At 41.9% G+C, this 21374-nt stretch overlaps 1 protein-coding gene across 1 annotated transcript in view; it reads left to right on the forward strand.

The window, feature by feature from the left end:
- Positions 1 to 17355, forward strand: part of nbas (NBAS subunit of NRZ tethering complex) — a gene marked incomplete at its 5' end in the record, with an annotated part of 141167 nt that extends 123812 nt beyond the window's left edge. Inside the window, 3 exons of the mRNA XM_079214701.1 lie at positions 4516 to 4663; positions 5978 to 6112; positions 16247 to 17355. Coding sequence (XP_079070827.1) covers positions 4516 to 4663; positions 5978 to 6112; positions 16247 to 16522 — 559 coding nt within the window. The 3' untranslated portion in view covers positions 16523 to 17355. The remainder of the gene's footprint in view (positions 1 to 4515; positions 4664 to 5977; positions 6113 to 16246) is intronic.
- Positions 17356 to 21374: the final 4019 nt, after the last annotated feature.

Genomic DNA, 21374 nt, shown 5'->3' on the forward strand with positions numbered 1-21374 from the left:
CCTAATGATGTGATTGCTCTTCTCCTTCTTCATTGTTCTTGATTAAAAGTGAGTGGTACTCTGAGGCCCGCTGAGACAATACAGGGTTATGCTGTCAGGAGTTTATTCCTTCCAGCTCAGCAATTTAAAGTAGAGTTCTTCTCCAGTAGTTGTTAGAAACTCACAAAAGTGTGTGTGTGTGTGTGTGTGTGTGTGTGTGTGTGTGTGTGTGTGTGTGTGTGTGTGTGTGTGTGTGTCAGCCAGCTTTATGGACTCTGATGACTTTGTCGGTTTAGTGATGAACACGATTTACATGCGTTAATTACTGATTCGTTGGTTTAAAGGCCAGTGCAACCTGCCTGTCGGATACTTTCTCTTTCAACTCAAAATTAACTGTATTTTGTACGTTAACGTTCCTGCAGTGACTTCCCAACCTGCTTGTGATGTAACAGTGATTGGCCAGGAAGCTCCAGAGACAGACTTCCAGGATCAGGAATGTCAGCAACAATCACATCCCACCACGTGACGTAGACAGTCTTAAACTAAGCGAGAGAAGGCAAAGAATCCCCACATGCTATTAGTTTTCTGTAAAGTGTCATATAGCCCTCTTTAACCAAATAGTTCCAAGAGGTTCCAGGTTTCTCTGGAGCCAAGAGAACCAAAATCAGGCAATTATGATCAATAACGAATCATGAGTCACCTTATTGTTCTTTGTATTTACTATGGAGAGACTTTTCTGTTTGAGTAAAAGCAAAGGAGACTTAAGACTTTCGAGCATAACAGCACAGAAGCAGTTGGCAAACGCTCTGTGTGTTCGCATATGCTTTCCCCAATTATTTGTATTGTCTGTTGAATGTTTTCTTGAATAATCGATTAGTAGTTTGGCCTATGAAATCAGAGAGAAAATGGTGAAAAGTCTGAGGATTTCCCAAAGCCCAAGAGGACATCCTCAAATGACTGGATTTGTCCACAAAAATATTCAGTTAACTGTCATAGAGGCTTACATAAACCAGAAATATTCACATTTAGGTAGCTGGATTCATTCATAGAACTTTTACCAATCAATCCGTTATCAAAGTCTTTGGTGATTACTTAAATACTTGACTTTATTTATTTGATGTGCCCAGACGAAAAAAATATATACTTTTGTATATTTAAAGTATACTTAAGTATATACTTAAAGTATACTTTTTATATATTTGCAGAATTATAATATCGGTTATCGATTAATCATTTCAACTTCAATTTACTGAAAAGGAGAGTTTTTTTTGTTGTAGCCGTGTGAACACACAAAATGAAAAGAATCAGGAGCAAGTGTGAAAAATGCTTTTTAAATCCTCAGCGCATTGGTAATGGCCTGCAGAGTTGGGACTGAGTTTGTGTAAAGCCAGTCTTCTCTACTGAGAAAGCAGTAGGAGAGATGGGATTAGGTTCTGGACGAAGCAGCCGCTTCAAGTTCACCCACAGATTTCACTGACTTTGTGAGTGCAGAACAGCTGTAGTCAGACCGTCGCTGCTGGGACAGTCGGCTGCAATCACTTCTTTCAGCTGTGGACTGAGCTGTTGTAACTGTAATTCTGATTTAAATGCAAACACAATGCCGAGCACAAAGTCATCTTCTGATTGTGGATTTTGTTTTGGCTTGTCGCTTTAGTCTGCCTCATTTAAACCGCTTGAGTTAATTTGCTGCAACCAGCATACAATGTAACAAGCCTCTTTGAAGCTCAGGAGCCTGAAATGTAGCACTGATCTGTGTTTAGTGTGCGTTTTATGTGTCATGGCTGCTGCATCCGGCAGTCATAATTTGGGACACAAAACTCAAAATAACTTAACCTTCAAATGTTCCGTACGGACTTGAGGGGTGCGAGACACATGGTTAACCTTGATAATTAGTCTGACTCCACATTTAATCCTGATTGGGATGGAAGTGTGTTTACTGCGTGTGTCTGTAGAGGGGAAAATAGTTTAAATAAGACGACAAGGGTCGGTTTTGGGAGCTATATTGAGTCACATCTGAAAAAAGCTTATCCTTTTGTCTGTCCGCATAAACTGAGTCATGATTCAAAGCACGAATGGGGGCTGGCTGTGACTCACACTCTGCACCCTGTGGCAGATTTGGCGAGCACACAGATGCTCATAGTCGCATGCAGCAGAGCCTACCCGTGTCCCTGGTAAAGAACAGGAAGCAGCCGTGCACCAAACAGCACAAGTGTTTGTTCCCATGGCCACATCATCCGAAGGTGAAGCAGCTTGTCAGGACAAGACACCCCCGGTAGCTGGATGGAGAGCTGCCTTTGATACTTACGGTCAAACACAGAAGCCCTGCTGTCCTACCCGCTGTCTCTGTCTCGTTTCAAAGCCCTTTTTTTTTATCACACACACCATATCTCCTTTAGCAGATATACACAGGCACACACATATCACAGGGTCTCATTTCTCTAACAAGCTTTCTTAAGACACCCTTCAGCCACCTAATCTGACATCAGGGTTCAACCGCTTTGCTTTTTTTAATAATTTCTTTTAATTTCTCATCATATAGCGAAGGGTTTATCAGCATGTTCCCATCTACCCTTTATCATGTGAAAACACCCGGAGTGAAACAAAGTCCTTGTTCATATCAGATTCATCCTCTCATCTCCAATCTTCTTTTCTTTTCCGGACTGTTGGATATTTAATGTTACTGCTTGTCATGTTAATCACATACAAACAGTCGGCACCATTTTTGTTTACCTCTGGGATCATATAGCCTCCTTTTTAGTGGTGCTTTGCTGCTTGTCTCTTATAGTTGAGTGATAAAGCTATTCTAACTCAGGTTAAAGACCAGATACAGATATAATGAGGCTTTGCATTTGGATGGATGGGTAGAAATATAGATAGCAACATACTGTAGATTTAAAGGTAGATATATTGATAGATAGATACAGACAGATAGACCGATACGAGCACAGCGCTGTGTGTGTGTGTGAGTGAGTGAGTGAGTGAGTGAGAAAAGAAAATGCTCAAGGCACTGTAGATCTTCACCGCAGCAGTAAAATACAGTAACTGCAACTTTATCACACAGAAGGCTGACCGGTGAACTTAGGTTCGGCAGCCGCGGCACTGATCATTTAACTGATGAAATAGTCTGCCGACCTTACTCGTGGTTTAAACACAACAAAGCTCAGCGGTGTGGAACAACACAGTAGCAGCACAACAATTATGATTCACAGCACTGAACAGGACCCGGCGGTCCGTAGCATACACAATAACAGTACAGTTCAACTTAAAACAAGCAAGGTTATAAAAACACATTGTGACCTATCTTTTCCCAGACAATAGCCTCTTACTCAAGATCGCTTCGTAGCGTTTGGCGTGTGTTTCTTCGACCGGTAGCAGTGTGAACATGCACGCTGATGTATATTGTCTTGGTGATGTATCAGAGGGAATCCCTAGGGTTCCCGTTGGGCTCGTCCAATGAGGCATCAGTGTTGCGGTTTAAACCAAATCTCACACTCAGGTGAGATGTTAATAGCCTGATGGGGCTTGGCGTGGTTTAAACCAGTTTAGGCTCCTGTTTTTACATGTAGGCCTCTCTTTTTGTTTCCTCCACATGGTGAAGTACTGATAAATAGATTGATTGATTGATTGATTGATTGATTGATTATTCATTCATCCTTTATTTAACAACTAACACCATCCATAACCAATCATGTTAGTGAGCAGTTACGGGGACTCAATTAAAGCATTGACTCCAGGCCATGATAATGATAATATTAATAGAATTAATCATTTCAACAGGATCCATCCGTCAACCGAGATCTAATTAACAGATAATGAGTCGTTCTGTGGTTCCCACAGGTGTATCCCCCCCCTCCCTATGACTGATATTAATAAAGATCCAAGGTCGTATTGCCGTATTGTCGTTGGCATTTGCTGGCCTTGGTGGAAGCTAAGCGGTTACTCTGCAGGCATTAGCAAAGGTCTTGAAGACCTCATAAAGAAGCGTATCAACAAAGTAACGCCTGTCAGTGCTGGCAGCTGGTCCCTCTGGTGTTCACGGAGAGAGCGAGAGAGAGAAAATGCAGCGTGTAGGTGTTTAATATTAACTGCAGGAGTAAAGTGGTCAAACATCTTTCCTCCTCGCTTACATGTCAACGTCAGAATTCATTAGATCGTCTGCAAACCTCTTGATAGTTCTGTCTGAGCTTGTGTCAGCCTGTGATTTAATGCTGTTATTCTTATGTGGCTGCTGTATTTATATTATTCATAATGGCACACAGTACTCGGCTGCTGTGACCCAGTGATTGTCTCAAAAGATTACCATCTGGTGACAGAGGGCTGCAGAGTATTGGATGAATGACATTACAGGAGTTGTACATGCTCTTTTATCTTATATTATATTTTCATGCGTAGTTCTGTTGTCCTGAACGCACTCACTAATGCAGCGAATGTATTCACCAGTCTATGTTCCTCTCGTGTACGTTCACCTCAGCTCAGCAGAAGACTACACACAGACACACATCTCATTCACAGCTCTGTCTTGCTGTCTGTTTCCAGGGCCGAGTCGGAGCGTAACCCCTGGGTGGTGCTGACGTCGACCCTGCTGACCCGCTGCCAGGCGCCAGAGGTCAGTTCAGACCTGGGTCAGCAGGTTGTCACCATGGTGCGATCCATCTACAACACCAAACACAAGCTTCCCGTGCAGGTAAACATAAAAAACACCTCTCGGATAATAATCTCTCATTGCTTTTCAATCATGGGCACCAATGGCGATAAGCGATAAATTCTGGTGTGTTTAGGATCTCACTTTCCAGAAGTCACCGCTTGTGCCTTTTTTCTTTTTCTTTTTCTTTTCTGAAGTATTTTCATGACTGGAGATGAAGGTACAAATACAGTATCCAAAAGTTACAAATATCTTCATGCCTCATATTTTGAAGAGAAATAAAACAAACAAAATAAAAAGATTAAAAAGAAAAGTTAGGCGGCCATTTTGAGTAAAACATTCTCTTGAGCGCCTCAGAATATATAAAAAAATTCTGAGGTTAGATATGAGATTGTATCTTTGTAATTATTTGGTACTCCAAAGATGGTACTGTGTGGACTTGGGTCAATAGGGAGACATCTGAAAGTGTTGAAACACCTTTTGAAGAGCAAAGCGCCACCTTTTGATTTTTTCCCCCGGGTATGTTGCCACAGATGCACGGCTCATAATACTGCAAATGCATTTAAATGAAAGATTAGCACTTCAAATACAGTGAAAAAATTTTTTTTTACCAAAGGAAAAAGATCCAGCTTCAACACATTTTTGATTCCTTCCCCAATAACCATTATGATGAATATCTCTCTGCAGTGCCACCATTTTTCCCCCATATCTTAATACAGACACCGGAAGCTATTAAGCATGTTAGGCACAGCAACATGTTAGCATCAGCTCGGTGCTTTTTGCAATGTACAACAGGCACTCGCCCCTAATGCTATTCATGCCCCACTGAGCGCCATGGAGGTGGTAAGCCTAATGCCATTCTGTATGTCTAGCTCCGGCTGACTGTGATATTAGTTTAGCGCTAATGCTATTCAGTGTGAATAGGCTAGTGTCTGCCTGGCTGTCTAATATTAGTGTGAGAAGAGGGGAGGGAGGTGTAGAAGGAAGCCTTTTACTCTGTTCTGAACAGCTTTAATTTGAATCTGCTGGAATGAAACCGCCAGAGCATGGGGAAGTCAGATTGCATTGTGATATCCATATATTGCTGGATAGGACTGTGTGTCTAGTGTGTATCTGTTTGTGTGTAGACCTTTTTAAAAGTATTATGTGCCTGCATGTCTGTACAGTATATGCACATCGATTAACCTTTAATGTCCCTCGCCTACTCTCTTCCCTCTGTCTCCTGCTCTCCTCTTTTGTTCTATCTCGCTCTTTTTTTATTGTTTTCATCACACTTTTGCCTTTATCTCTGCCCCGCCTCCATTCATCCCTTCATCAACAAATGTTTTCCATCCACCCCTCTCTCTTCCTCTCCAGTGTATCAGACATGTAGCTACCCTGCTGCTCCAAGACCAGCAGAGCCTCCAGCAGCCTGCACTCAAACTGATGGCTGAGAGCTGTGACGAGCAACTGCTGCAGCTGACTCTGGATCAGATCAACAGCATGAGCGCAGTAAGTGACATTGTAATAGTCTGTATGGTCCATATTCAAATGCAGACAAAGCAAAGTCCACTGCATGGACCACAGTTTGAATGTAAACATTGCAGACATGTTTTTGGTGGATTATTGGTTATTTTATTGTGAATTTTTTACTTTTTTTCGTTGACAAATGGCTTAAATGATTGAATTGATCCGAATAGTTATTAATTATCTGTTAATGAAATGATCCAATGGTTCTTCTCAACCTGTGTAGCCCTTAAAGGCCCTTCATGATTCTTGAAATGTTTCATTTAAAAATAGTATAATTTATCTCTCTAGTCAAAAAGACAGAAATACAAATGTAGAAAAGTCTAAAATAATAATATTTGTTTTCCCTCATCAGTTTAATCATCTGCTGACCCCTCAGATTTATCTTGAGAGCCCTTGGGGGGGGTCGCAACCCTAAGTAGCACGGCCCTGTGTAATAAAAGCAATAATATAACAATATTGACTGAACATTATGACTGTATTAAAAATGCACGAGACAGAATAAAAAAGAGAGACTACAGAAAGAAATACAGGCAGGAAAGGAGACAACTGATAAAAATGTGAGCCAAAAATAATTAAAAAAAAAACTCTTCACCGTCGTAAGATATGAATGAAGTTCTCCAAAATATTCTTAACATTTGCATAAGCCAGTGCTCATTCACTTGATAACTGTCCTCTAGTTCTGGGAATCCACAATCGGATACGAGAGTAATAGTTTAAGACTGTGTGGGCAGGCCTCCACCGTTTCCCCATCAGATAAGCAATCGTCACAAAGTAGGTCTCTCAGACCCGGCATACCCTCTCTTTGTTCCTGCATCAGATAAGAGAAAGCCACTCTATTAAGTGACAGAGCTGCTATTAAATGAAACGTTAAAGCGCTTATATCGGTACACCTGAGCAACACACGCTGCTTTTATCCCGCGGAGAACAGCAAGTGGGGGCTGAAGGAGGCGGGGTGTTAAAGTTGGAAGGAGAATAGATGTGCGATTTAGATGTGGGAAGAAGAAATCAGAGAGAGGAGGAAGGGGTGTTCAGAGCGAGGAATGAGATGAGAAGGGAAATTGCAAAGACGGAGCAAATGTATGAACATGTAAAGCAAGAACGACTGAAGTGGAGGGAATGGAGCAGGGTGCACCGCCTGAGTGAGGGGGGATGGTTTAGTAGGGAAGACAGAAAGAGAGCGGTGAGACAGGTAGTGTGTCAGACTGCTTTGAAAAATAATCTCGCCTCTGCCCCCTAAGAGCTGAGCGAACAGGGCCATGTTCAGAGAAGCGCAGAGCAGTGTTCATCTGAAGATAACATCAACGGAGACAGAGAGAAATTGTCTAACATCTAATGCATCTGATAATGTGTTGGCTTGCAGCTCACTGTGGCTAGTACAGTGTTTCTGTTTTTAAAGGATCTGTTCAGTCAAGTTAGTTTCAAGACATCAAATTAAATGATGGAATTTGTATTTAGGGAGGCTGCTATCCAACCCTTTCTTCAGCGATATCGATTCTGATCGCCAAACAGTCCCGCTTTAGATCAACAGAGGAGGCTGGGTCGGCGAGGTCATGTTGCTTCAGGTACAATCGTGTCTGGTGATCGTATTTCATTAGACTTGAAAAATTATAATTTTGAGTAGCACATCCAGTTTGTTTTAAGACTTATGAGACGGCAAAACACTGCACATGAATATAGGATTTTACAAATCTGGAATTTTATCAGTTAGCAATTATTTATGCAATGTAATATAACAGGAATGTGTGCTTGCATGAATTATAATACTAATACTTAGTCCAGCGCGTCCCAAAACCTTATTGGACTGAAAAATTAATTACGTTGACCGAGTTGCACTGGCCCTTTTAACATGATTTAAATCAGGGGTGTCAAACAACCGGCCCGCGGGCCGAATCCGGTCCAGTAATTGTTAAAATTGCAGAAAAAAAACAGGGATCGAACCACTGACCCACTGATTGAAAAACAGGCCATTGACCCAGAGTCATAATTGATCAGAGAACTGACAGTATTACACATATTGCTCAACTGCGAGGGAATCTGCAGAGGAGAGCCCAGTTCAGGTAAATAGTGGGCTGATGTCTGAATTTTTGGTCTTTATGTTTCTAATTTATTGTAGAAAGACTTTAAAATAGGGTTTATTATCCAAAAACCTTCACCAATGATTTAAACATAGATAAATATTGTCGTTATGTATGCGTTATGCTATGATTTTACTGGGTCGGCCCACTTGAGATCAAAATGGGCAGCATGCGGCCCATTCACTAAAATGAGATTGACACCCCTGATTTAAATAGTTTACTGCTCCTCTTCTAAACGTTTGTTTTGTTTCGCTTTGCTGACACCTTTTTCACCATTATGACAAAATTCAAGTTGACACAACACCACCTCTGACCTACAAATTGCCTGAATTTTCAGCCAATAGCAGATCAATGGGTCTCATCAAGGGATCCGAAATATATTCATTTTAGTTCAGTCGATCAGAAATTCCGGTGAGAGCTCTGTGGAAGCTTAACTGTTAATTGGCATTTGTTATTATTAAATGACTTTAGGCGTTTCATTTCTTTTGTCACATTGTTTCAGTCCTACAAGTGAGTAAAAACACATTTATCACAGAAAACCATGTGTTTTTATTAACCTTCATGTCTACATTATCAAGCCTGGGGCTGATTTTGGCCACAATGCATCATATATTTATCAACCGCAAACTGCTAAACACGACGCTGTTAATTAAATACATGAACATGACACGCCACTCTGAGTGATTGACAGGTCTTATCTCCAGCACTTCCCCATCCGCTGTGTGTTCCCTGGCACTCTGCTCTGTGTCTGATGTCATAGATTACAGTCCACATTGTTTTTCTCCAGTATCAACATTTTTTTTCATTCCATAAGAGAGATGGCCCTGGATCACTCAAAATAAATGATTAATTCTAAAAATTAGTTTTTAATTAAAATGGTCTGACAGAAAACCACTTGACAAAGTCTTTTATTTGGCTGCATCGTGAGCTACTTTTATTTCGCTTCCATTCAATATTCTGGCGTCGCTGTAGAGGAGACCACAGTGGGCATAGGCGTACAGAAGGAGGGGGTGTGGAAAAAAAGGAGTGGGAGTAGAGTCTGATTTGAAAGGGAGACAAGCAAGTAGTAGAGAGAGCAGGTAATGAAGAAGTGTTCTCAGATGCAGAAAAATACCGTGCACGCATGCATGCTTTTATTTCTTTTCACTGGGAGCAGACGCACATGTGGCCTCTGCGCTCGCGCTTTCTCCCTCAAACTCCCTCCCTCCCCCGTATTTCCTCCTTTCCTCTGCTTCTTCTTCCACTCTCCTCCTCCTAGTGAAGATGTATGGACCATGGAGGAGCAGGGAGCCAGAGGTGAACACCTGGCTGACTAATGGAAGACAGAGATAAGGGGCTGATAAGAGCTGTCCTGCTAATATGAATGAGCTGTCAGTGAAACACACACACACACACACACACACACACACACACACACACACACACACACACACACACACACACACACACAGCTGCAGTCAACACCAAAGTTTCCTGCAACAAAATGTTCTCGCAGTCCTTGTGTCTCATCACTTTCTTTTTGTCTTTGGCTCTTCCACTCACTCTTTCTCTTCTTCATCAGATTTAACTTTACTTGATCAACTATTCTCCCCCCACCCCGTTGCTACGCGTGTCAGGCTTTTCACCTCCGTCACGGCACAGATGCAGTTTAATATGAATGGCAAATTAACAACCAAAATTATACTCTCTGCTTTTAGAAGGAGGATGCCAGAAGCAGGCTTCTCCTCAAGCTGGTGCCCATCAATTCCTCCTTCTGAAAGGACTTATATTGCCAGCGGATTTGACAGCTGTGTCAAAAGATATATTTTGCTTATTTTTCAAGTTTTCTTTTCTTCACATTTTTATTCTAATCTAATCATTCAGATCCAATCAATCTAATCACAGTTGTGGCCTTGGAAGTAAGGCTAAGGGGGCCACTGTAGGAAGTAAGCTAGTCAGCCAGGCATGCTAACATGTGCAGCTCATGTTAGAGCAGAACAACTCAGTGTTTTCCATTCCTGAAGACAAAAAGACACCATCCACCAATATGTGTGTCTTTGGTACTACACTCTTACTCTAGCGTATGGAGAAAGCCCAGAAACCAGTGCCATGCCACGGCTTCTCCAAAGAATCACACACCTTGCTCATCTGCCTAGTGAAGGAACAAGGTGTGTGAGTGTGTGATCGAGTGATTATGAATCTAATTGCTTGTTTAAGTGGGCTTGTTTACAGCTTTTGTGCCATATTGGACTTGTTAATCTTGCTGTGTTTGCTCAACCCGTGTTTGTGTTTGCTCATGTGCGTCACATCCCACTTTTATTTTTTTCGGCTTCACAGCCTCTTCTTCTGTCACTTTCAATCATGTCGCGCTGTAAGCAAGGACCGTTTGGTATGTGTGTGTGTGTGTGTGTGTGTGCACGCTCAGTTGCACCACTAAAGCCCGGGGACAGCGAGGACAGAGGGATGGGAAGCGGAGGCTATGGAAGAAGAGAAACGGATGAGAGAAGAAGAAAAGAAGATAGTTGTGTGTTGCCTGGCATTCCAAAGATGCTTTATGATTTAAATGATAAAGGAAGGCTAGGCCTATACATTATGTATTAGGCATTGTACGTGTACGGTAATTCCAATTAAGCTCTCAGCCGGGTTTAGATGAGGGAGATGGAAGGAAATGAGAGACGTGCGGAGCAAGAATAGAAAACAAGGGTGTTAAAAATTGACCAGACCACTCAGTCAATATTTAGCATCCATTGAATACAAGCAGGAGAGACAACCTTGGCTGTCTTTCACAGGGCAAGACAGCAGGAAATGAGACGGTAATAACAAGAGCGAGGGCGGAGTTGGACATCTTATGGCTACAGTTTGACGTGTCAGGTCTCCTGTCATGCCGAGTGTTTGTTCATTCACTCACAGCGCATGCCAGCGGCATGTGAGAGCGCGTGTGCGCGCACACACACACACACACACACACGATGCACGGGAGATGCCTCTTGTTTTCGCTTTGCTAGAGGGACAAAGTGTTGTTCAAACCTTTAAAGGAGATTTTGGGGGCTTTTAACCTGACACACACACACCTTTACCACAAAAATGCATATACAGAGGGATGGGTTTTCATGTTCTCTAAGCCGTTGACCTTTGAGGAAGAAAGGAAGGCATGATGGATGTATTCCCTGCTCAGTCCGATTCTGCTTGCGATGAACTGTTTGTGAACGCTGGGCCCTGACAGACCGGCGTGGGGGAAGTGGAAAAGTCAAATAGAAAAGAAGGGTGAGGAGGGAGGCCTCACAGGAGGTGGGAGGCAGCACAGATGGAGTTCGTCAGAGGTACAGTGGACTTTACAGTTAGCTGCAGTTCACCAGGAGGCACTTGACGGTTGAACGCTGTGTTTGTGGTGCTTTCAATCATGATGTGGGAAATGTTACAAGAACAAATTATGAAGTAATGACATATAAGGTATGTACTCCACACTTTATATGAGACCAATGAGACCAAACTCTTCCCATAATTTAAAACTAAGTAAGAAATAAATAGTTTGGTAAATCCGCTAATTAGCTTTCCACCTGAGACTTCGATTAGAGGATCTATACGCATATAGGAAACAGCTTCACAGGGCCCTTTGAAGCCACAGGTGATCATATTTACCTTAAGGAAATAAGATATATACATGTTATTTGTGAGCTTTCGAGGTTTAGGGAGACTTCGTTAACTTTGCTGTAACAGACTAGCTAGTCTCGGTCTGTATGCCAAGATAACTAAATGTCCTCTGGCTGCACTGTAGCTGCATATTTAATGTCTGGATATGAGAATGGTTTTGATCTCCCTGTCTGCAGAATGATGATTTTATATGTTCATTATCCGTATGTGTGATTTCACTAAAAGTTTATCAATGAAAAAAACATTACATTTTCACCCATCCCTACCATGCTTTTATGATTCTTCACATCTTTAAGAAATATAAATTAGTTATGAAATTATCAGTATTGTCCAAACTACATTTCTCAGTTGCAGCATGATTAATAGTTGTGACTTTAGTCAAGAATATAAAGGTAGAAAAAGAAGATTTTAGATTCAAGTCAATATGGATGGTAGTGATCATTTCAACTTTGTCATTACACTCAGCGGTCCACCTTGTACTGCATGCTTACAGTACTGTAGGTGCGAACACGGGACGAACAGCAGTGCCTGAAAAGTGAAAGAGCTGTTCATGCTGTAAAAAGGACATAAAGTGATATGCTCCTCTCTGATATCAAGACCCCTCCCCCTCTCTGCTGCTCCCTCACATCTATTTTCAGCTCCACTGTCAATCCAACTGACTCTAAGACTCAAATCTGCTGTCTCTCCAGTCTACACCGTCAAACTGTAATAGCCTGGAAGGTGTGTGTGTGTGTGTGGCCTTTCCTCGAGTGCTTTTCTGTGCTTTCTGTCTTCCACATGGACGTAAAAATATTTATAAGCTATGTTTTCTTACAGTAGTTTCTTGTTCTCTGAATCTGTGCAAAAACTCACCGGGTGTGATAATATATGGGTATGTTGTTGCTTTTCTGGTGGAGCTTTCAGGCCAGTGGTCTCTGTGTCCAGTATGTGCCATGCAGAGCCGTGTGTGCTCTGTGTAAGTCCTCATTACAGCCAAACACCACAGAAGGTGCTTTCAGTCATTAGCACCCTCTCAGGTCAAATCCAGTCAAATTAATGTGTGTAGCTTTTAATCACGGGAATGGCTTCAAAGGGCACTACGTTTGACAAGGTAAAAATATTGAAGAATAATTGCGGTCCATTACATTTTCGGTCCCAATTGTCAATATACTCGCGCCGTGGCTCCGTGATCAGTCGTTCCTCCTCTTTGGGTCAGACCGAAATATCTCAACAACTGCAATGAAATGGTGTGCAGAGATTCATGTCTCCTACAGGATGAATTGTTATATCAGAAGTGATCTTCTAACACGTAACACTACGAACATGTAATTAAAAAAAAGAATGTGTCCATGAACAAATACTGTGCAACATCTTTACTTTGTGTTCAGTGTTGTGAGGCAATGCGGAAAAGTTGGTAAAAAGATTCAACGAATCCCCGGGTTATCCAAACTTTTTTGAAGTAGGGCTGCAACAATTAATTATTTAAATGATTGATTAGGTAGATTTTTTAGATGAATCGCTTTGTCTTGTTTTAACACGATCAACAGTCCAAAGCAAAATGATATAACATGCAGTAAATGGGCAATTCCTCACATTGAAACGGGAGGCTTTTGTCCTTGATAAATCACTTGAGCGATTAATCAATTAGCACAATAGTTTGCTGTTCATAATCACTTTTTCATTCATCATTAATCGTTTTAGCCCTATTTGTGAGATGAAGGCCTGCTCTAAGTGTCTTCTTGTAAACAAATTTGTCTCAAATTGTTGTTTTTTATTTTATTTCATCTTGTCTTATTTCCGGCTTATCATTTCTTTGTGAAGCACTTAGAACTGCACTAACCAGTATGAAAGGTGCTCTACAAATATAGTCAGATACAAATAAAGTTTGATTGATTGACTGATCCAAATTTAACCTTCCATACTTGCTGTGGTTGTGCGCTCCAAATGTACCTTTTCACAGACATTTTGGTTTAACCTCTCCACGCTTCATGTCGTGCTTACAGGCGGTCTCGTCATCTCACCGCTGTATTTCTGGCCTTGTCTTTTCTTCTTTCTTGTACTGTCACTGTTCCCAGATCTCAGGAAATACTTTGAAGCATTTTGTAACTTTGTTTTGGAAAGGTGGAAAAAAAAACAAGACCCATGCTCTAACAAACTAATCCTGCTTTGCTCCTTTAGTCGTGAAGTTTGAAATGATCCTTGTAAGATATTGAGCTTCAAAATAGGTAAATGTTGACTGCAGCTCCAGAAATCGCACGTAGAGCATGGGTCTCTGTTGTGGCTCCGAAATAAAAAAGTTTGAAGTGTTAAGTTGTTTTGAAGTGCCTGTCCTTGGCTCTATTGTGCATTCAGACCTTGGAAACAGTTGGTGCACTTAAAAATGAATGTATCTGATGCTTTCAGTGCATGTCTGCCTTTCTCCGGCTTTCTCCGTCATACATTTTCCGCACTTCCCGTCTCTCTTTGTCTGTTCTTTCCCTTAATTCTCATTATCCCTTTATTCTCTGTGGATTTACCACTGTACATCCATCCATCCATCCATAAACAGCCGCTTATCTGGGGTCGGGGTCACTGTACATGTTTATGGTTATCTACACTTCACACTTAACATATTATATTACATACATTATTTGCATTTTTGCACTCTCCTATTGTTTGTTGTTGCTGTTATTTTTATTTACACCTCACACACTTAATATGCACATACATACCTGCACTCTTGCACTTCTACTGTTTAAGTTAATTTAATTCCTAAATGAATACTCTGTTCTTCTTTCTTTCATCCAGCTATTTTATTTTATTGTTATTTTTATTAGTATTATTATTGTATATATCTTATATATCTTTCATCCCTGTTGTTTTTATATTTTATCTTATTTTCTGTGTAAATGGCTGCTACTCGACCTGAAATTTCCCCTTGGGGATTAATAAAGTATATATTCATTCATTCATTCATTATAACCGGATGACCTCCTCGTCCACCTCTGTCTCCAGATTCAAAACTGTCTCCGCCGTGCCCCCCGTCCCTCCCAGAGCTTGTCATGATTCATCTGGTCCTATCTCTGAATGGAAGGGAGAAATTAGCCATGAATGACATACTGTATCTCTATAGCTGTCAACCCTCAGTCCCCCTTGGAACCAAGGCAACCGGGAACTTGTATTGTATTTAAATGGTAAATGTCATCCAGAATATTTTAACAGAAACTATGAATTTTTGGGGCCAAGTAATGATGTTCTTTTTCAGATTTGCTCGCATTGATACAAGGTAAAACGTATGTGTGGAAAGAAAGAAAAAAAAATGTAGCTCTACAAGGGGACAGTGTCATTGTCAATGACAACAGTTGAATGTCGCTCAACTCTCGCGTGAGACGTTCAGGCTCACCAATACCCAGGGTGAAATGATCCTTTTTAACAGTTTGATGTTTTTAAACATGAATGGCCCTTCGAGGAGCGAGAAATGGAGCGAGGCCGGCAGAGATGAGATATTTTAGAGGTGAGGGGGAGAAAATTCATCCGTCTCTGCTCCCCTTCTCTACAGAAGAGAAGACATGAGCTGCACATTCATAATTGATCTGCCTCAGCTCCAGAAATACCCTGACAGGGACTCACTTTGTGTGTGTGTGTGTGTGTGTGTGTGTGTGTGTGTGTGTGTGTGTGTGTGTGTGTGTGTGTGTGTGTGTGTGTGGTTTTAGCAAGTGCAAGCTTAATAATAGAGAAACAAACAGGTGAGAGGATGCAGAGGAGATGGGCTGAGTCACAGAGAGCCCTTCCACCCCAGCACTCAGCCTTGCTTCTCTTTGGCCTGTAACCCACTCACAGCAGTGGCATTTTAGCAGTTTGAATTTGCATGCATTTCATTGATGTAAAGAGGCAGAAGATGGGATTAAAACATTACGTAAAGGTTTGTTTGTTCCTGTGTGAACATGGAGTTGTTTTGGTAACCGAGAATGTTCCTCTCAAAGCTGCAAAGAGAGGGGGGTGTGCGTGTGCGTGCGTGCACACGGTGTGTGTGGGCACAGTGGGAGCCACAGGGTCAACACAGGATTTGACCTAACACTCTGAACTCATCAAGTTTCTTCACCCGTGTGACATTGTAATCACACACAGTCTGGTAATACTGCTGCAGCAGCAGGAAGCTACAATGCATTGTTTCTGCAGACAGCTGGTAAATCTCCAAATCTAGCTGCCACGCTCAGTGTTTTACCAGCCAGAGGGTGTTTAGAGTAGGTCTGCTGAATGAGAGCTGGTTACCTGGCAGATGGACTGGTTGTGTATTCGCTTAAATCGTGGCAGTTACTCTTGGCATCTTTTCGCAGAGATGAAAAAAAGAAGAAAAGAACCTGCAATCACACTTTAAAAGTTAAGTTAGTTCCTCCTGACTCCATTACCACATGTGTGTTTACACTTTCTCCCCACTCTCTTTTTCCTCCAGGAGACAGCTTCCTCCTGCGACGCCGAACTCCTCTCGTTGCTGCTGGACGCAGGGCTCCTGGTGGGCTGCGTCTCCTCGGCCCTGTACCCCCTGCTCAGTTCCCACATGCTGTCCCACCAGCAGGAGGGCGGCTGGGACGTCAAGAAAGCCGCCGCCGAGCTGCTGGCAGCGGGCCACGGGCCCGAGGCGGGCTCCCTGCTGCTAGCTCACCGCGGGGCCCACCAGGCTCAGTTCACCTTCAACTCTGCCTTGGCCGTTCTCAAGAAGTGGCTGTGAGGGGGGGGAGCAAGGTGTGAAGGAAAGAGCGCGACGGGGAGGCAGCTTGGACAGGAGCCACTGACTGCAGTGATGAAGCAGATTTGGGGAAGCCGAATAAGAAGGTGTTGAGAGAGAGAGAGTGGAGTTAGATTGGATTGAGATCTGAAGAAATTGGCGTGAGAGTAGAAGTCCTATCAAATCTCAGCATTTTGTCCTGCAATTGGGTTCATCCACTGAAGTCGAAAAAGCAGCTGCAGGGTCTGTCATGAAGAACGGATACCTTTTAAAACTGAAACAACTGCTCAATTAGAAACGCATACACACACACACACACACACACACACACACACACACACACACACACACACACACACACACACACACAAATACAGCTGTCTCTCCTTCATGACTCGGGGCTGATCAGAAAAGGCACTTCCTGCTTGTGTGTGTGTATGCGTCCTATCATGTGATAAAGTAATTGAGCAGTAGCAGTGAAGCAGTCGGTGGATATTAGCCTATTGTTCCGTGACAGGTTTGCCTCTTTGACGTCCCACCGTTAAACACCCTGCCTCTGCTCCATTGTTTTTCCCCCTAATAATGTCTAATTAAGTCCTTCTAAACAAATTAGCCCCGCAGCTGCCCTGCGCTGTGTGTTCGTGTGTGTATGCGCATGTACAAATATATATTTACAAACACCGGCACCCTGCCGATATCACGTAGTGCTAATGATAATGAGGAATAAACATGGACATGTGTGTTTATGCACACAGGGATGCTCCCAGCATGGCGTGTTTCACTCTATATGATGCAGGTTTTATTGTGTCACACCTTTTAAGATCTGAAATAAAGAAAAATCTCACAACATGAGAATGAGTTTGTTGTATTCTATTTTCATTTTGATGGAAAAGTCTTTGCAATTGTTTCAATAGGTGTGATTTTTCTTTATTTGTGATTTTTTTTTTTCAGTTTGATTTTCTTTATAGTTAATGTATTTTTTTAAATAAAGATTTATGTTCCATCTCACAATTAATGCATTCAAAATATTTGCATTTTGATTGCAGCATTTTCTCATTCTTCCAAGAAACTTACAGCAATGTGACCCAAACATCCAGCATGTATCTTTGCTTACCCTAAAATGCACTTTTTGATGCGTAATAAAAAAATGGTTTTAATAAAGTGCTTTCAGTGATCACCACGCACAACTCCAGAGGGGTGTTGGGACCAACAACTTCTTTCACCTAGTGTGCTGTCTCCATGTTGTGCAGCGTTGCCATATACTGTAGGTAGCGGCACTAGCTCAAAAAGTTGCCAGATATTCCTGCCAGCTTGAAACCAGAATGACCAAAAATGCCCTAAATTAAGCAATAAATATGCTCATGTGTGACCACATCGTTCAGAAGCTGACTGAGAAAAAGTTTCAGGGTTTTTAAGATGTGAAGTTTTCAGAGCATTTTAAATGCTGCATCAATTTCAGCAATGTGCTTCTGTGAATCATCCAGATGCAGCTTGTTGAAAAGTAGCAGTAATGTTCTTGGTGGCTACCGTCTGGCATTGTGGCATCGGTGGCTTCAAGGCCCGTTTAAATCTGCTCAGGCAGTAATAAGCAGATCATGTTTCCATATTTTCTCGTTAACTTTCTCCTGCTGTTCTTAATCCCTTAATTTAATGAATAAACTTCAGAATGAGTTCAGCATGGCTTTTCTATAAAGACTCTGCCTTTTCCGCTGCATCCAAAGACTAAATAGAAGTTAATTTCTTTTAATTCCCCCGTGGTTGCGTTTCTACTTAATACATTTTGTTTGCAATCCCCTTATCTTTTTGTTCCATAAGTGCACAGTGGTATTTGCCTGCCTAACCCCGCTGTTATTTGCAATACTTCTAGGCATGCCAAAATATGAGTATTTCCATATCCTGAAATATTCAACAGTAATTCACTTTGGCAGGAAACATGTAAAACAGCTGCTGGAGTAGAGTAGCTCATATCAGGCCAGAAATGGAATACTAGCCTGTGGCTTGGAGGTATTTACCCTGACAGCAATATTGTGTTTCAGGCACATATATAGGAGATGGGCTAAGGTGAGTGGGTGGTCTATATATCAAACAAGAAAGTAATGAATCTCCCCCACCTGTGGAGGAAAATTTTGACAATGCTTTTGTCAGTGACAAGCCACATGAAAAGACAGCCAGACAAAATAACTATCATAGGTTTATTGCAGGCCTGGCTGCGAGGGGGTGTCAACATATCGTGAGAGGAAATAATAGTGTACAGATTAATGGGTCAATTTCGCAGCCTTCTACTCCTTCACTCAAAGCTCTGCCATTTAGTGCTCGTCTCAGCCAGTGTCAGACACTGGTAGTTATAAAGAAGGCTTTGCAGTCTTAAGAGCAGATACTGATGCTCATTCTCTTGAAAAGTTCTGTCAAACCTACAAAAGGAATGAGATTGGTCTCAGATGGTAATTGACCGAGGTTTATTTGTACCCTTCAGCTACAGCAGAACAATTTTAGGCCCGGCCAGTATGAAATCAACTCTCTGTGCCGTGTTAACAAGATTACACGAAGCCTCGTTGTAATCAATCTGAACTGTTTAATCCTCCAGTCATAAGGGTTGATAAAATCAGCGCCAGCAGGCTCCGACCTTTTGGCTTTTAGCGTTGCGACAAAGTTGATAATGTTTGAGCAAAACTACACAACAGGCATGCAACTGCAGAAGAGGGACGTCTGACACCTTCAGAATGGTCATCCATTGATGCAGGTTTAAGCTCAAACCATTCTGTATTTAATTACAATCGGTCGGGTGGAATTAATTGTGTTAAGTGTAGTGTGTGTGTGTGTGTGTGTGTGTGTGTGTGTGTGTGTTTGTGTGTAGCACAGTACGAGAGTGGAGGCAAAAAAACACACAGGAAGCAGACTGATAAAATGTGGGTTCAACATTTTTCAATGGACTTTATTGGCATGATGTTTGACAGGTCTTGCCTAAGCACTCACTCACTAAACCTCGCAGTCTGAGTGAGGATTTTGCCCTTGAGGTCAGTAATTATACATCTGTGTGCACGTCATTTAGCTAAATAAAAAGAAGGAAAATATGTTGAGATCTCTGGAGTAGAGCATTTGATAAACGGAAGAAAGTATTGAAAATAGCTATAATAAAAAAAAAATGTAAAGGCAAGGGGAGAGTGGAAAATGAGCAGCAAGTAGATTAGCACTGCAGTATTTTTTGGCACACTATTTTGACCCGTCTTGATCACTGGGGCCACTCTTGACACCTGAATTACCAAACAGCTTCTCAGTGATGTCCACACAGCACTTGTATCCTATTTCACAGCATTCCTTCAGCAAGGATACAAGGGGAAAAGATTCAATGTGAAAAGTTTGATTTACTGAACGCATGCTTTTTCTTTTCCCACTGCTGTCCCACACAATGTCTTCTGCTCTCTTTAAAACGGTGATCAATATTTTTTATGCTGATGGTCAAATGACTGTCTTGTAAGATGATGAACTGTCAGAGATTTATCCCCTGACTCTACAGTTCCCCTCAGCTCTGAGGGGCTTCTTTTTTGTGTGTGCATCTTTTAGCTTGTTTTAAATTTCCAGACAGCATCTGTACTGTCTTTTCACTTTAACCACTATCATAGCCTGACATTAGCTGCCGAGCACCAACTGGAAGACAGGCAAAATAAGCTAAAAAGGCGATTATTTATTCCCCAGGTGTCTGCTGAATGTGTAAATAAACAACTGTTTGCTAACACGACCACAATATCAATTTAATAAGCTATTTTTGCCCCAACACATCTCTTAGCCAATCATCTTTTTTTTTTTTTCTTTCTTTCTTTGTTGCTGTCGTTTCTGTGTAATTTATTTAAACGTGTAACAGGTATGTTTTTGTGGACATGTTTTTGCCAAATCTTTCTTCAAAGTGGCCTTTCCTATCGTCATGATGAGCCCTGACGCCCTGTAAACATCTCATGAATATTAAAACCACCATGTCTTTTCCGCAGAAACTCCATCGAATCCTGCATAATATTCATGCTTTTGAGAACTGCTGAAAGGTTGATGCTGACAAAAACCGTGCCAAGTATTTAAGAGCTCCTGTCTATTTAGATCTCAGCCATCAAGTTCCCTTTCAGCTTGCACAACCATTTCAAACTTACCTGAAATACAATGTCACTTTTTTTTACTGCCTCGCACTTGAGTCAGACCTTTTTACTTCCTCATTTCTCATTCACGTAAAGTTAAACATGAGCCCCAGACACACACACACACACACACACACACACACACTTTTTCATTTTACTCTTGACATTAAATGTCACTACTGCAGGCGGCTTGGTAAAGATTGATAATGAAAATTGCTGCGGTTTGTTTACACCGGCTTGCTTTCTAATGGATTTAACTGTTGAGACAATCATGAACTATTTTCTCCTTGTGTATCATTTCAAACATTTCTATTCTCAAGCGTCACGATGTCTTTGGGGTTTTGCTTGTTTGCACAGATCGACTGCAGGCAACTGTGGGGAAATGTTGCCTACCTCCCATACTGCTGGGGTTTGGTAAACAAGGCGTCACAAACTGTCAAGTGTCGGCATCATTTTATTTTTTTTATCTGTCAGACGGAGCTCTCGATACAGGCAGTGTGGAGCCATCATTGCAATCCATCCAGAAGGTGAGAGAGTAGGAAGGGGTGGGGGTGGGTGAAGCAGAGGAGAGAAAGAATGTGTGTGTCCCCAGGGGGAGGCTGAATGAGACGGGATCTTACAAACCCTCTCCTCTGCTTAAGAGAGGTTATCTCTTTGAAACAAGGCATTTAACTTGCGCCTACGAGTCCTCTGTGGAGTCTGCAGTGTGAGAGGAAGAGAGGAGAAAACATGAA

The sequence above is a fragment of the Taurulus bubalis genome (assembly GCF_910589615.1).
Source record: "Taurulus bubalis genome assembly, chromosome: 3".
Taxonomy (NCBI): domain Eukaryota; kingdom Metazoa; phylum Chordata; class Actinopteri; order Perciformes; family Cottidae; genus Taurulus; species Taurulus bubalis.